Source organism: Bos mutus, chromosome 19 (genome assembly GCF_027580195.1).
Source record: "Bos mutus isolate GX-2022 chromosome 19, NWIPB_WYAK_1.1, whole genome shotgun sequence".
In the NCBI taxonomy this organism is placed as follows: Eukaryota; Metazoa; Chordata; class Mammalia; order Artiodactyla; family Bovidae; genus Bos; species Bos mutus.
The window spans coordinates 49619343-49635752 of NC_091635.1; the positions used below are offsets into that span (position 1 = coordinate 49619343).

General features: G+C 36.6%; 1 protein-coding gene across 1 annotated transcript in view; it reads right to left on the reverse strand.

The window, feature by feature from the left end:
• The window catches only part of APPBP2 (amyloid beta precursor protein binding protein 2), a 59736-nt gene that overhangs the window by 23912 nt on the left and 19414 nt on the right, over positions 1 to 16410 (reverse strand). The window contains exons 3-4 of the mRNA XM_005892308.3: positions 14876 to 15027; positions 10742 to 10865 (exon numbers count right to left, since the gene is read on the reverse strand). Of these exons, the coding sequence (XP_005892370.1) occupies positions 10742 to 10865; positions 14876 to 15027 (276 nt within the window). The remainder of the gene's footprint in view (positions 1 to 10741; positions 10866 to 14875; positions 15028 to 16410) is intronic.

A 16410-nucleotide genomic window follows, 5' to 3' on the forward strand; every position in this document is an offset into this window, starting at 1 on the left:
CTGAATACTCACTGTTAGGACTGATGCTAAAGCTGAAGCTCCATTACTTTGGCCACCTGATACCAAGAGTCAAATAAGACCCTGATATGGAGAAAGACTGAGAGAAAGAGGAGAAAGGGGTGGCAGAGGATGAGACGGTTAGAAAGCATCAATGACCCAATGGATATGAGTCTGAGCAAACTCTGGGAGATAGTGAAGGACAGGGAGGCCTGACCTGCTGCAGTTCATGGGGTCGCAAAGAGTGATGACTAAACAACTGAACAACAGCAACAAGGTTAATCCAACATTCTGAATGAAGTACCTTCCATGATACCAAATTTCTTTTTTTCCCCCATTTATTTATCTTAGTATTTATTTGGCTGAACAGGTCTGAGTTGCAGTATGTGGGATGTTTACTTGTGGCATGCAGGATTTTTTTTTTTCTCTCTTAGCTGTGGTGTGCAGGATCCAGTACCCTGACCAGGGACTGAACCTGGGCCTCCTGTACTGGCAGCATGGAGTCTTACCCACTGATCACCAGGGAAACCCCAAAATTTCAACTTGAAGAAAAAATATATGTAATTATCAGATGAGTTGATTGGATTTATATTTTAAACCAGAAATATAAAAGTAGAAAAAAATATGTTTTGGTATACAGACTTTTCATGCTAAAGTAATACAAAATTAAGAGACACTGTCACTTGACAAATTGCTCATTTAATAACCCAGAGTTTGCAATGATCCCTGCCACAACGAAAAAAAAGTGAAATCTAGTAAAGAGAGAAAGAATTTATGACCATCAGGAGCTTCATTCTAACTATGCAGGCAATATATAATGGGGAAGACAGCCTTTGCAATAAATGGTGTTGAGACAATTAGACAGTAACCCACAAAATAATCAAACTGGACTACCTGCTCACACTATACACAAAACTAAATTCAAAACAGATTAAAGGCCTAATGTAAGACCTGAAACCATAAAACTTCTAGAAGAAAACATAGGTAGTAAGCTCTCTAACATCAATCTTAGTAATTTTTTTTGTCTCCTCAGGCAAGGGAAACAAGAGCAGAAGTAAATACATGGGAACACATAAAACTAAAAAGCTTTTGCACAGCAAGGAAATTATCAAAAACCAATTCAGATCACCTATGGAATTGGAGAAGATACTTGCAAACAATGTATCTGTAAGGGGTTAATATCCAAAATATACAAAGAATCCACACATTACCAAAACAAAGAACCTGATTAAAAAATGGACAGAAGTTCCTGGGTATTCATCCAAACAAAAACATTAATTAGAAAAGAGGTATGCACCCCTATGCTCACTGCAGCATTATTTACAATAGCCAAAATATGGGCGCTACCGAAGCGCCCATCAATAGATGAATGGATAAAGAAGATGTGGTATATATACACAATGGAGTATTAGTCATAAAAAGGAATGAAACCTTGCCATCTACAATAACATGGATGGACCTAGAGGGTATTATGTTAAGTGAAATGAATCAGAGTGAAAGACAAATACTGAATGACTTCACTTATACTTGCAATCTAAAAAACAAATGAACATTACAAACAGAAACAGAGTTACAGACAGAGAATGAGCAGGTGGTTGCCAGAGGGGAATGGGGTACAGAAAGAAACACGTGAAGAAGGTTGAGAGGTTCAAACTTCTCGCTGCAGGAGTCACAGGTATGTCATTTACAATATGGAGAATATTGTCAATAAGTCTGTAAAATCTCTGTATGGTCACACAATGTAACTATAGACTTATCTGGTGATCATTTTGAGTTATATAGAAATATTGAATCACTATGTTGTGTAACAGGAACTAACAAGAGTATTGTGGATCAATTATACGTTAAAAACAAACCCATGGAAAAAGAGATCAGATTTGCGATTAGCAAAGGGGGTAGGTAGGGGGAGAGGAAGTGGACAAAGGCACACAAAAGTTACTATTTCCAGTCATAAGTATGAGGGATGTTAATTTAATGATAAAAGAACATTACTGTATGTTAAACATATAAAAGTTGTTAAGTGTCAATCCCAAGAATTTTCATCACAAGGAAAAAATTTTTTGTATTTCTTTAATACTGAACCTACATGAGGTAACAGATGCTCCTTAAACTTGTGATAATCACTTCACAATGTATCTAAGTCAAACCACTGTGTTGCACACCATCTTGAATGTATACAGTACTGTATCTCAGTTACATCTCAGGACAACTGGAAGGGAAAGAACTTCATTCTAGTGGGGAATGGTGTATTAAGGTAGGCAGACAGACATCAATAAGTAAGACGATAAATGCTATGAAGACGATAAAAAATAGGGTTATATGATCAAAACCTTCTTAAAGGAGGGGCTTAGGGCAGACAGAAGAATTCTCCTCTGTCTGTAGATATAACATCTGAGCTGACACTTAAATGTAAGAGGTAATCATGTGCAGATCTTGGGAAACATGTTCCAAACGAGTGCAAAGGCCCTGAGAAAGGGAAAATAATTCTATCATAAACAAAGAATAGTAAGAAAGCCAACATGCCTGGAATATCATGAATAATGGATTATGTGAAGAGAGATAAAAGTAGAGAAAAGTGAAAGTGAAAGTTGCTCAGTCCTGTCTGATTCTTTGCGACCCCATGGACAATATGGTCCATGGAATTCTCCAGGCCAGAATACTGGAGTGGGTAAGCCCTTCCCTTCTCCAGGGGATATTCCCAACCCAGGGATTGAACCCAGGTCACCCACATTGCAGGCAGATTCTTTACCAGCTGAGCCACAAGGGAAGCCCGAGACTACTGGAATGGGTAGCCTATCCCTTCTCCAGCAGATCTTCCTGATCCAGGAATCGAACCAGGGCCTCCTGCATTGCATACCAACTGAGCTATCAGGGAAGTCCAAAGTAGAGAAAACAAAGATTTTTATAGGGTCTAATTTGACATAGTAAGGCACTCTGGCTGCAAAAGTGAGTGAGATTATTTATGCCGTAGGACAACACAGTCTAATAAAACCAACTGAAATGTTCCATATCTGCTCTACTCAATTTAGTAGCCACAAGTGGCTAATGAGTATCTGAAATATGCCCAGTGTGACTTAGGACTGACTTTTAATTCTTAATGTTAAATAGTCACATGTGGTTAATGGTTACCATATTAAATAGTAAAATTTTAGAAAGACAGCTGTGGTTATAGTGTGCAGAATGGATTACAGTAAAGCCAAGACTGGAGGTAAGGCAACCCACAACAGAAGATATTACAACAGTCCAGGAAAAAAAAAAAAAAAAAACCTTGAGAAAAAAGGACTGGTATAAGAAAATACAGATTTGATAGTTATCCAAATAGCTGAACGAGGAAAAAAAATTAAATTTAGAGAATGAAACATGCTCACCAGTCATTTCTACAATACTAGTAACTGCATTTCCAGCAAACTTCACTGTAGGTAGTCTCCCTAAAAGTAAGTTTCTGAAAATTAGTAATTGGAATATGATGGGGGTAGCAAACTAAGTATTTCATGCTAGAAAAAGCACAGCTTGATATTTTCTCCAGTCTCTGCTGATTATCTATTGAAACAAAAGGGCAAACTCAACATATGTAGACTCTTCAGGGTCTGTGTGTTCATCTGGGCTTACAATGAGCAGGATGCAGGATCCAAGAAACTTCTGGTGCAACCAAGGATCTAATTCTATCGCAGTGTTCAGCCTAAGGAAAAGGCAGGCTCTCAAGGTTCTCCAAACGTGGCATAACCATTAAGCACAGTCTTTATTTTAATATTTTTTAAAGATAGATTTTATTTTTTAGAGCCGTTTTAGATTCACAGCAAAACTGAGAAGATAAACAGACTTCCCGTATACCCACAGTCCCACGATATTTTATTTTTATGACAACATAAAATCATAGCTACTTGATTAATAGCTATTATCAAAAGCAACCATTTAATTAATTAAGTTACTCATTGTTTGAAGTGGAAAATATACAAATCTAAAAGCCACACTACTTCCCTGATAGCTCAGTTAGTAAAGAATCTGCTTGCAATGCAGAAGACCCTAGTTCGATCCCTACGTCAGGAAGATCCCCTGGAGAAGGGAAAGGCTACCCACTCCAGTAGTCTAGCCTGGAGAATTCCATGGACAGTATATGGGGTCGCAGAGTCAGACACGACTGAGCGACTTTCACTTCACAACCCCTGGTCAAAGGCCACTAGTTTATAAATATATTTCTATAAGATTGAGCAAGATAACTAGTTTTAGACAGACATGACCAAAGTATGTTAAAAGTAAACGTGAAGGGGGAAAAAAAATTCTCTCCCGCTCATCCAAGTGTATTTTTTAATGAATCATCTTGCATTTCCATAACACTTTCATCACCCCAGACACTCTATAATATACAATAGCTTCCCATTCTCTCTGTATATCCCCCAGCTGCTGGTAACCTCAATCTACCTGTTTCTATAAATTTATCTATTCTAGATATTTAAGTAAAATCATACAGTATTTGTGATTTTGTATCTGTCATATTTCACTTAGAATATTACTTTCAAAACTCACCTATATTGTAGCATATATCAAAATTGGTTGAATATTATTTTGCTGTATATCCACAACTGACTCTTGAACAATTTGGAGGTTGGGGCACTGACCCTTTAGGGCAGTAAAGAAAAAAAAAAATTCTCATATAAGTTTACAGTCAGGCCTTTGTATCCATGGATTCAACCAACAGTAGACCATGTAGTACTGTATTATGTATGTACTGAAAAATAATCTGTGTATTAAGTGGACACTCAACAGTTCAAACCCATGTTGCTCAAGGGTTCTTTTGTCGGCGGATACTTGAGTCATTTCTACGTTCTGACCAGTGTGAAACATTGTGCAATGATCACTAGCATACAGTTACCTGTTTGCATCCCAGTTTTCAATTCTTTGGGATATATATACCTAGGGCTGAAACTGCTGGGTAATATGGTAATTTTTGTGTTCATCTTTTAAAAAAACCACCAAACTATTCCATAGCAGCTGCTCCGTTTTACATTCTCATTAGCAATGCATGAGGATTCTAGTTTTGCCACATTTTTTAAAAAATTATTTTTAAAATTTTCCTTCTGGTCCTGGACTTTTCTGATTTCTGATTCAATCAATTTGCTCTAGATTTCATTAAGAATTTCTATTTTTTTCTTGGGTCAGTTTAGGTAACTCTGTATTTCTAATAAATACCTATCTGGTGTGGTTTTAATTTTAAATGGGGGAGCAAAGCACTGTGAGAGGAGACAGATAACTGCTGGTTCCCTAACCAAGGCATTTTCCTCATCTCATGCTTATTGGTAGAACCCTGATTTTGTGAGGCACTGACTCCTTTCTTGTAGGACTCATGAGTAAATCATTAGTTTAAGCCGATCGTTTAAGCCAATCCTAACATAGCGATCCTATTCAGATTGCCAGTGACTGATTCAGAGGTAAACAAATGATCTAGCTCTGCCTAATGAGACACAAGAGGTCAGCTTGGTGGTTTCCAAGAAAGGCTCTTTTGTCATCAGAGATAAAATACAGTCTTTCTTCTGCTGGACAATGCGGAATCTGCATGGGATACCTCAAACCACAGGAGCATTCTTACAACCACTGGAGATTAGAGGAGTGAAAAGATGGGGAAAACCTAGTACCCTGATAACCTCTATGAATTCTGAATTAACCTACTTTGGAGATACTTGACTTTTACATATATTTTTAAAATCAAATTCTTTGTATTTTTATAGTGTACTGCTTACGTGCCTATGCGTGTGCATGCTCAGTCAGGTCTGACTCTCTGTGACCCCATGGACAGTAGCCCGCCAAACTCCTCTGTCCAAGCCATAGAGGGCTGATACCTGGGTTTGTGACCTTTTTGTTTGTGGATTGTACGTTTTATTATCAATATCCTTTTTAATTAACTAATGGGTTTTTTATACTGAATTCTGCTTTTATTGTTGATATTACAGTTTGAGGCTATTTTCTTTTAACAGTATATAGCCGGGTTTCATTTTTTCACCTTCTTGGCAGTCACTGTCTCTAGAGAGGGGAATTGAGCCCGTTTACATGTACTGTAATGCCACTTGTATTTGATTTTATTTCACATTTTTCATTTATCATACTTAGTTATGTCCTCTATTCTCTTTGCTTGTATCTTGCTTGGACAAGTCTTCAATCGTTCTTACCACTCTACTCTCACTATTCTAATTTGGAATGTCTATCATGTTTTTCCATTAATCAATTTATTAAATACCCCTCCCTAAGCACTGACAATGTTTGAACATTAAATAATGACAGCCATTCATATTCCCTGCACCAAGATGAGACTTTTATAATACTTCCTTATAGTACTACATTTTTCCAAATACATACTTTTAAAATAGGCTATCATATATGCCCAGTATAAAGCAACCTGAACATAATAACATCAGCCTCCACCTTCCATCCAAAAAGGTTTTCTGCCAACTTGAACATACTAAGTTTTAGGGATATATATGATAAAATTTTGAAATCTCTAATATTTAAATCATCTTTATGTTATAAATATTTTAAACCTAAATTAAAATTTTAAAACTTTTCTTCCTTGCAATTTATGAAATGTTACTAAACTGTTCACATGCATCTTAAAACATTTATTTTCATCATCAAACTACTTTTTGAATCACCTAACAGTTTTTCAGAGTAAAACATTTTCACTTGTTTGCAAATCAGCACTTTTGAGCCTGGTATAATGTCACTAGAAATTTTATCCAAAGGCACCATCAACCATTTGCAAAGAATTAAGACCACTGGGCTTTTTCCTTCTGCCTAAGACAAGTGGACATCCATAATTTCTGCAACCAAGTCACTTAATCCATTACATTTCAAAGAAATATTCAAGAAGCCAGTTAATAAAGATACCTAACACAACTATAAGGCTATGATTTCCAGAGTAATTCTTAACGTATTAAATTCCAATACTTTCTTTCTTTTGGCTGCATGGGGTCTTCCTTGTTGCTTGCAGGCTTTCTCTAGCTGCGGTGCGCAGGCGTCTCACTGCAGTAGCTTCTCTCATTGTGGAGCACGGGCTCCAGAGCACACAGGCTTCAGGAGTTACAGCACATGGTTTCAGGAGTTCTGACACTTGGGCTTCAGAAGTTGCCTCACATGAACTATAGAGCACAGGCTCTGTAGTTGTGGAGCATGGGCTTAGCTGCCCCAGGGCATGTGGAATCTTCCCAGACTAGGGATCGAACCCATTTCCCCTGCATTGGCAGGCAGATTCTTAACCACCGGACCACCAGGGAAGTTCTTCATTACTTTCTTAAAAAGAAAATTCGGGCAGGTTATCTCTATGAGTTTCCTGATGCTGGCACAGGCTAAGTTTTCAGGTTAACATCTCTTTCCCAAATAGTATTTTGTTGTTTAAAACAACAGACTTGAAAGAACATCACATAATAAGAGGGGCTTTGTAAGGCAACTCTTCAATTTTCAGGTGGAAAAAGAAAATCATCTTACATTTAGGTGGTAACTGAGAATTTATTTCCTTATTTTAAAAAACACTTATTTCTTTGGCTATCCCAGGTCTTGGCTGAGGCACTCAGATCTTTGATCTTCCTTGTGGTACGCTGGATCTTTCAGTTGCAGCATGTGGGATCTATTTCCCAACCAGGGACTGAACCCACACCTCCTGCACTGGGAGCTTGGAGTCTTAGCCACTGAACCACTAGGGAAATCCCTGTGTTTTCATTTCTGTAATTTCCTTTTCATTTCCAGTTTGAAAAAAAAAAATCCTTATATAAGACATATTACAAATTCACAATTTGTTCTTCATGCTCTTTCTACTCCATTATGTCTAGTATATATTACAATGCTCACTATTTATCACGTTTCTACACTATCTTCCCCTACCTTGAGATTTGCTATTACTGAACTTTTGTCTGGTTAGAGAAATTTCTTGACTGTTTTCCTTAGGAAAAAGACATGGAGGTATATTTGGTCTCTATACACTTAAAAATCTGAATTTTATCCTAAATGTTGTATAGTATTTTCAGAGTAATTGAGATACTGCTATTGTCTCCTAGCTTCTAATTTCTACTTATTCTTAGATTTCAAGAAATTCATCTTCCTAGGGCTCAGGGTTCTTTCTTCAATCTAGATTCAAGTCTTTTCCTCTCGGTTTGGCAAGTTCAATTTTTCACTTAAAATCCCCAAAATATACCAAAATAATAACTGTGGTTATTTCTGGGCAGCAGGGTTACAGATCATATTTATTTTCTTCTTCATAGATTTCTGAATATTTTCGATTTGTTTGGTAATTGACACAGGCATACGCAGAACAAAATTATTAAATAGAAAAATTAAAGTAAAAGAAACTAAGTCGTGTCTTCAAGGAAAAAAACAAAGACTGAGAAATGGTACCAGGTTTGACAAGATGATTCTCCAACATCTGCTCTATACTGCTTTCATTCCACCCCAATTAGAAACTGATTTTGTGCTATTAAATTTAAAAACACACTCTTAGATTAGGCTCAAAACTCCTGGGGCTGGCTAAAGGATTTCATTAGCATCTGTTCTCCAAAACAGAGTTTTCCCAACTCTAAAGCTAAGAATAATTTAATCTTTTTTTCAAACAATACTACTATAATACTAAAAATTTTATGTATGCCTATCATGACCAAGAATTTATCAAGTATAGCTGTGCAGGAGCCAATTTTATTCTGAAATTTCAAATTCTTAAGAACAAGATGTCTAGGTATACAGGCAGTAAGCTAGTGTTATAAACAGTTCTGTTTCTTGGCACAGGCTTTTTTCTACTCATATGTGTTTGTTCTAAAGACAGCCAAAACAGTAACTGAATTAAAGTAACCTATCCAATATTTTCCCCTCTCCTCCTTCCTTAATGTAGACCCATGAGTTCATTTGGAGCAGTAAAATGCACAATTAAAAACGTTCTGCTCCCTAGACCACATTATACCGGTTGGAGGATATGCAGAGTCTGTCCCAGCTTTCTAGTTTCGAAGAGAGGTAAGCAAGGAAGACAGGCCTAGGCTTCTAGGAAAACTATTTTTTCTGTCTGAAAAAAAGAACTCAGCTGGCATGAGCCTTTTGCCCTTCTCCTTGCCTGTAACATTTACAAACATAATGAGCTACATGCTAAAGTTAATAAAAAACAGGAAAGAGAAGAGGAGCCCTAGTCCTGGGAAAAAACAAAATCTTTTGGTTATATTGATGTAAAATTTATATAAGAGCCTTAAAATCAGACAGACAAGAGAAATGTTAGATATCCAAAAGAAATAAATCTGACTTCATGAGTAAAAAGCAAGCATATATAAGAAAATGTTATACCTGTAGGTCAAAAGACTGCCTGCTATGAAAGAGGAATCTACAATGACATCATACAAAATGGATTTTTAAAATTCTAAGTTAACTAGTTCATACACAAAGAAACATTTAGCTAGCCCCTAAAATCCCATGATATATAGTCAAGTCTCCTATTCCTAGGCAGAAGTGGAGAGGAAAGATGACACAGATTATTTTTTATCAGTACTACAAAGTATAGGCCCAATAACCAATCCCTTTATAGCTTCTGCACACAATTATTATTATTATTATTGGAGCTTCCCTGGTGGCTCAGATGGTAAAGAATCTGCCTGCAATGCTGGAGACTAGAGTTCGATCCCTGGGTCAGGAAGATTCCACTGAAGAAGGGAATGGCTACCCACTCTAGTATTCTTGCCTGGAGAACTCCATGGACAGAAGAACTTGGTGGGCTACAATTATTGGGGTTGCAATTATTACTATAATTTATCATAAAATATCTCTGGGCAATTGTCCTAAGCTTCTAAAATATTATTTATAACTAAGTTTCCACATTATACTTCAGGATTTGAAGTTCTGTCTAACACAAGTGAGCCCTGTATAAAACAGTATAATAACCTCAAAAGACTGAGCAGAGAGCATTAGTAAATGTTAACATAAATCAACAATGGTTTTATGTAAAAGAACCTATATTCCAGCTCTCAAGAGGTTCAGATTTAATTAACTCATTTCTAAGATACATAAGAAATATCATCACTTATTCAGTAAAAATATAATAAATTCAGTAAATTGACCAGACTCTGGTTAACTTATGACAGAATTTTCATTATTTTTTTAACTTTATTTCAACTTTCCTTTAATTTTATGTATTAAAAAAATTCTTTTAAAGAAATGTCAAATCAAATTGGGGGAGGGGGGCAAGAGAAAACCTACATGAAAACAGCTAAAACTAAATGCTACATGTACAAAAAAATAAAGATCATAAAAGCACAGAGTCCTTCTGAATTTGCTTGCCTTTAAGTATATCTGTTAAAAAATGAATTTTCAAGAAGTTATTTATAAGTAAAATATTAATCAGGTTATGTATGATTCCAGAAATGTAAACAAACATTTGTTTGTTACAAGCAAACAAAAAAACACCGAAGAAAAAAGTATATTTCTTCTCCAAGCATCCAGTGCCTAGTACAGCATTCTATAAATATTTGTTGAATGAATGAACAAACGAGGTCTATGACAAAGAAAAGAGATATATATAACACACAGTCTGGTTCATAATACTTCAATCTAAGCTGTCTGTAGCAAGATAACTCTGTTTTGGAGATGAGAGACAGGAGGCCAGACTAGTGAAACTGACACATGAATGTCATCTCAGAAGGTTGATCAAATGTTGGAGTTCGCTTAGATGAGCTAGAACTAGAAAAGCCACTAACACCATTACAGCATGTAACACAGGACCGCTCCAACTTACCTCACACAACATTCTACTGCACGAAACCAATGAGGCATCTCATCGTGTAGAGTACACAACTGAAGGCAAGACAGAAAAACCTTCTCGGCATCACTGTACCAGCCTGCATCTGAAAGAAAGCCACCTGAGGACAAGAGAAACCAAAATCTTCAGATAATTTAACAATCACCTGAAAGCATGCTTACCATGAACGTTATCTAAAATGGAAAAAACCTGTGTTTTCTAGTCCAAAACAAAGACACCAACTATGAAATTTTAAAAAAACTTTCAAACAAACTAGCGGCATTAGATCCAAGTTGACACCCTGAATAAGGAATCAAGAGTTTTAACCCTCTAAAAATTTTCCACTGACATTTTCCAGTTAATTAGCCACTATATTTAGTGATTTTTCTAACATTTTCATCATGCAGGGTTAATGTTAACTTTTCAATCAAATAAACTTCATCTTCTTACAATAAACCACATTACAGAGGACACACAGATAAAAAGAAACAGTAGTGCTAGATCATGTCAGTTTTTTTTTTTTTTTTAGCAAAAAATCAAATTGCTGTCCTTCAACAGTCCTAATGCACTGAGCATCTGGGCATCACTTCCTTAGAATACTGTTCATCTTTTTTGAGGCTCATGACCCCCTCCTAGTGGTTTAATACATTTTTTGATCGTGCCAACTAGTCTTAATAGTGTCAACAGGAGCTGGGTTGAAGAAAAAATATTTTGCTCAGTCTCGTGTTTTATGTTTAATTGTGTGTAATGAAACAAATATTTTAAATGGGGAGAAGTGTGCTTTAGAATATTTCTTCTCCTAAATATGATTATTATTTTAGGGTGCTCACTAAATGACTGGATTAATGAGATTATAATATTCATATTAAGCAATCTCCTACTCATCCTCTCAACATACTGGGCATTGTGCTGGTTATTAGGCTATCATGTTTTTCAGCTTCAAACCAACCCTTCTAGGCTGTCTGATGATACACGGCTAGGACTCTATTATCACATTTCTCCTTTGCCAGTTGGTTCCCTGGTAGTCTCTACCAAAGAAGGCATTAGAGAGAAGGCTGTAAGCCTGCAGGAGTAAGAGACACTCCCCAGTACCTTCCGGTTTCTGTCAGAATGGGCTCTGCTGACAGTGCCCAAAGGTTATGCTTCTTTACTCTGGCAGTGCAATTCATCTCTGTAAGTCAATTCCAGTTGCAGATTTCCAACACTTACAGATCTAGATTCACAGTATCCCATCAAACAACTAGTCACTGAGGTGCCCCTCCTAGAGGTCAAGATTCTAGACCCACGAGCCCTCTTCTCAGAACTCTGAGGCACCCGTACCACTGGAGCAGGATCCCAGCTTTGCGATGACCGGGCGGCTTGTGGGATCTTAAGTTTAAAAACCTTTGAACTGTATACTTTGACTGGGTAAACTGCATGCCCCATGAAGTACATCTCAATAAAGCTGCAATTTTAAAAAAAAGTATACATCACATAGACTTCTGGTATGAAGTTTTTTCACTGTTTCAGTAATTTTAGGATCAAGACTGATAATATAGTTGTTCAATCTGGCTTCTTACAGAGGGCAGATTGGTATGAGTGTAAAGACAACAGAAGAGCTCAGTGAATATTAGCCTTCCTGCCTTTCATCTTCCTTGATACTAAAAATCTCCCACACAGATTTTTACATGACCATCTAGGACTAAATGGATGTCAATATTAACATTCATTAAGATCACAAACAATCTACTGTTAACAGACATTCTTAAGTCATAATTCTGTGTTGCAATTTATAGTCCATGGGACTATCAAAGGATAAATGCTGAAAATTCTTTTCGGAAAAGAATGTTGAATTCCTCCAGCAAACTGTCTATGACCACTACAAAAATTTTTCTCTAATATTGAAGGAAATGATCATGAAAACTTGTTGGTGAAGAATATATGTGGACATGCGAGAGAGAAAGAGACATACACGTTAATGTGAGAAGTTAAAAATGAATGGTAGACATATGTAAAATAGACGACCAGGGCAAGTTTGATGCATGAAGCATTGCATCCAAAGTTGGTGCTCTGCGACAACCCAGAGGGACAGGGTGGGGAGGGAGGTGGGAGGGAGGTTCAGGATGGGGGGGATGACACATGTATACCTGTGGCAGATTCATGTTGATGTATGGCAAAAACCATCACAATATTGTAAAGCAATTATCTTCCAATTAAAATAAATAAATAATTTTTTAAAAAAAGAATGGCAGAATGTGATGATGGGACAGTCCTGTATCCTGATGGTAATGGTGGTTATATAAATACTTACATGGAATCAACTGCATAGAAAAAGCACACACGACAACTCAAAAATCAAACACTCCAGTTAAAAATGGACAGAGAACCTGAACAGACATTTTTCCAAAAAAGACTTACAGATGACCAACAGACACATGAAAAGATGCTTCTCATCACTAAATATCAGGGAAATGCATATCAAAACCACAATGAGATATCACCCCCTACCTGTCAGGATGGCTATTACCACAGAACAACAATTAACAAGTATTCACGAGGAGGACCCTCCTGCACTGTTTGTAGGATTGTAAACTGGCACAGCTACTATGGAAAACAGGATGAAGCTTGCTCAAAAAATAACAAATAGAACTGCTATATGATCCAGCAGTCTCACTTCTTAGTATTTACCCAAAAAAAGGCAAAAACACTAATTTAAAAAGATACATGCACCCCAATGTTCACTGCAGCATTATTTATAACAGCCAAGATATGGAAGCAACCTAAATATCCATCAATAGATGAATGGATAAAAAAGGTATGAGATACATTTATACACACATAGAGTACTACCCAATCACAATTTTTTTGAAAAGGAGAAATCTTGCAACAACACATAAATCTAAAGGGTATCATGCTAAATGAATTAAGTCAGAGAAAGAAAAATATCATATTATCTCACTTATATGTAGAATCTAAAACCAAAACAAAACAAAAATAGAGTCATAAATACACCAACCAAACAGCTGGTTGCCAGGGAAAGGAGGTGGGGATGGGGTGAAATAGGTGAAAGGGATTAAGAGGTATGAACCTCCAGTGAGAAAATAAATAAGCCACAGGAATGTAACATACAGCCTAAGAAACATGGTCAATATTACTGTAATAACTTTGTATGGGGACGATACTTGTCATGCAATCATTTCATAATGTACACAAATTCCAAATCATTGTGCAGTATGCCTGAAACCAACATAATATTATAGGTCAACTACATTTAAATTAAACACACACACAAATGAGTATATATAAAAACCAATGAATGTTAAATATTGGATTGGTCAGAAAGTTCCTTTGAGTATTTCTGTAAGATGTTACGGAAAAACTCGAACAGACGTTTTGGTTGACCTAATAGGTCTGTAGTCTAGGTAAAACTATTAAACCAGTGTCAATTTCCTGGTTTTGATAGTGTCAGTGAATCCACATCATTTCAAAATAAATATTTGACAAAAAAGGGTAGCAATAACTTCAATAATAATTGCCTAAAACATATTTACCTATGTAAATAATTTATAAAAGGCATATTAAAATGTTACGCAAAAGTTAAACAATAGTTTTCTGTATGTGTAGCATAAAAATCTTTTTAGAATCCTTTTCCATTTATGTTTTCAATATTCTTGAATATGCCCATGAGGAATGCAGATTTACCCTCATTTTAGAGATGGGAAAACTCAGGTCCCAAAAGAACTTTGCCCTATGTCACAGCTATGAAAGAGGTTGGTAGCAGTTTGACACAGTGGGAAGGTAGGTGGTTGGAATCACAAACCCACAGGGCTCTAAACTTAGCTCCATTACTATGTGACTTGAGCAAGTTACTCAACTTTTCTGAGTCTATTCCTCATTTGTATAATGCTATTAATACCATCACATCACTGGAATTTCATGAGGATTTTTTTTGAAACATAGTATTTAAATGCATAGTATAGCCCATAGCACAAAGTTAATGTTCAATGTATCACACCTAGTTCTTCTGATGTTTTTCTCATAACCTCCTTATGTTGACTTTGGGAATGTACTGGGAGAATCCTTTAATGCCAGCAGGTTTAATTCTGAGTCATGTCACAGGACAAAACACTCGTCTATTTCACCATTACCTACCTAAGACAAAGCCGACCTGAATGGCTTTCTCCTTTACTGCAGCATCTGATTCTGCTATGTAAGAGCACCGTCTACTGAATGAGTAGGCTAAGACTGAAGCAACTTTCACACCATGATCCATCAAAGCCTGGAAACAATGATGAAGCAAATGTCTGAAAGAGAAGGAAAAGGTCATTATTGTTATTACAAAGGTAACATATTTTGTCCTTTTTGAAAACACGTGCCTTTTTGAAGTAATAATACCATTATTTTCAAAGATGGGATAAGATAAAACACAGCTTTTTGCCTATGATGCCATAATAATTCTCAGTTAGCCTAATATTTTTTACTCAGTGGATCCAGTGATTCTGTATGTGTACACTGATGACTGGGAAGGATAAAATGAACTTCTAACATCAATTTTAAAAACCAAATTATCTTGTAGTTCAACAATGACCCAATTTAAAAATGGGCACTAGATTTTAATAGAGATTTCCAATGGCCAATAACCACAAGAAAAGATACTCAATATCATTAGTCATTAGGGAAATGCAAATCAACTCACAAATGAGATACCACTTCACACCATCTAAGATGGCTATAATACTACTTAAAAAAAAGTGATGGCAAGGATATGGAAAAATTTGAACCTTCATACATGGGTGCGTGTATGAATGCTAAGTCATACTAGTTGTGTCCGACTCTTGTGACCCTATGGGCTGTAGCCCACCAGGCTCCTCTGTCCATGGGGATTCTCCAGGCAAGAATACTGGAGTGGGTTGCCATGCCCTCCTCCAGGGGATCTTCCCCATCCAGGGATCAAACTTGGTCCTCTTGCATTGGCAGGTGGGTTCTTTACCACTAGCGCCACCTGGGAAGCCCTCGTACATGGTAGCAGGGACATAAAATGGTGCAGCCGCCATGGAAAACAATTTAGGGCTTACTCAACCTAGTTACATATGCACACAAGACAACGCTACGTCCACATAAAGGCCTGTCCGTGAGCGCTCACAGCAGCATTATCCGTAACAGCCAAAAAGTAGAACCAACCCACATGTTTACCAACAGATGACTAAATAATCAAAACACAGTACATCCACATGACGGAAAATTATTCATAAAAAGGAATGAAGTACTGAAACAACCACGAATGAATCTTAAAAACATTATAAGTAAAATTCAGTCACAGAAGAGCATATATTATATGATTCCATTTATATGAAATGTCTAGAATACATACATCCAGAGACAGAAAGTAGATTACAGGTCGGCCAGGGATTAGGGGTAAGGGGAAACAGAGAGTGACTGTTAATGGGTACCACGTTTCTTTTTGGGATGATGAAAATGTTCCAGAATTAGACAGTGGTGATAGTTGCAAAAACTTGTGAAAATACTAAAATCCACTGAATTGTACAATTCAAAATGGTGAGTTTATGGTATGTGACTCATCTCAACAAAAAAAACTGTTTTAAACAAAACTGTAAATAACCAAGTCACTGCTCTGGATAAAGGGGAGGAAAAGTCAAACTACATGCTTTTAGTTTCACAAATACATA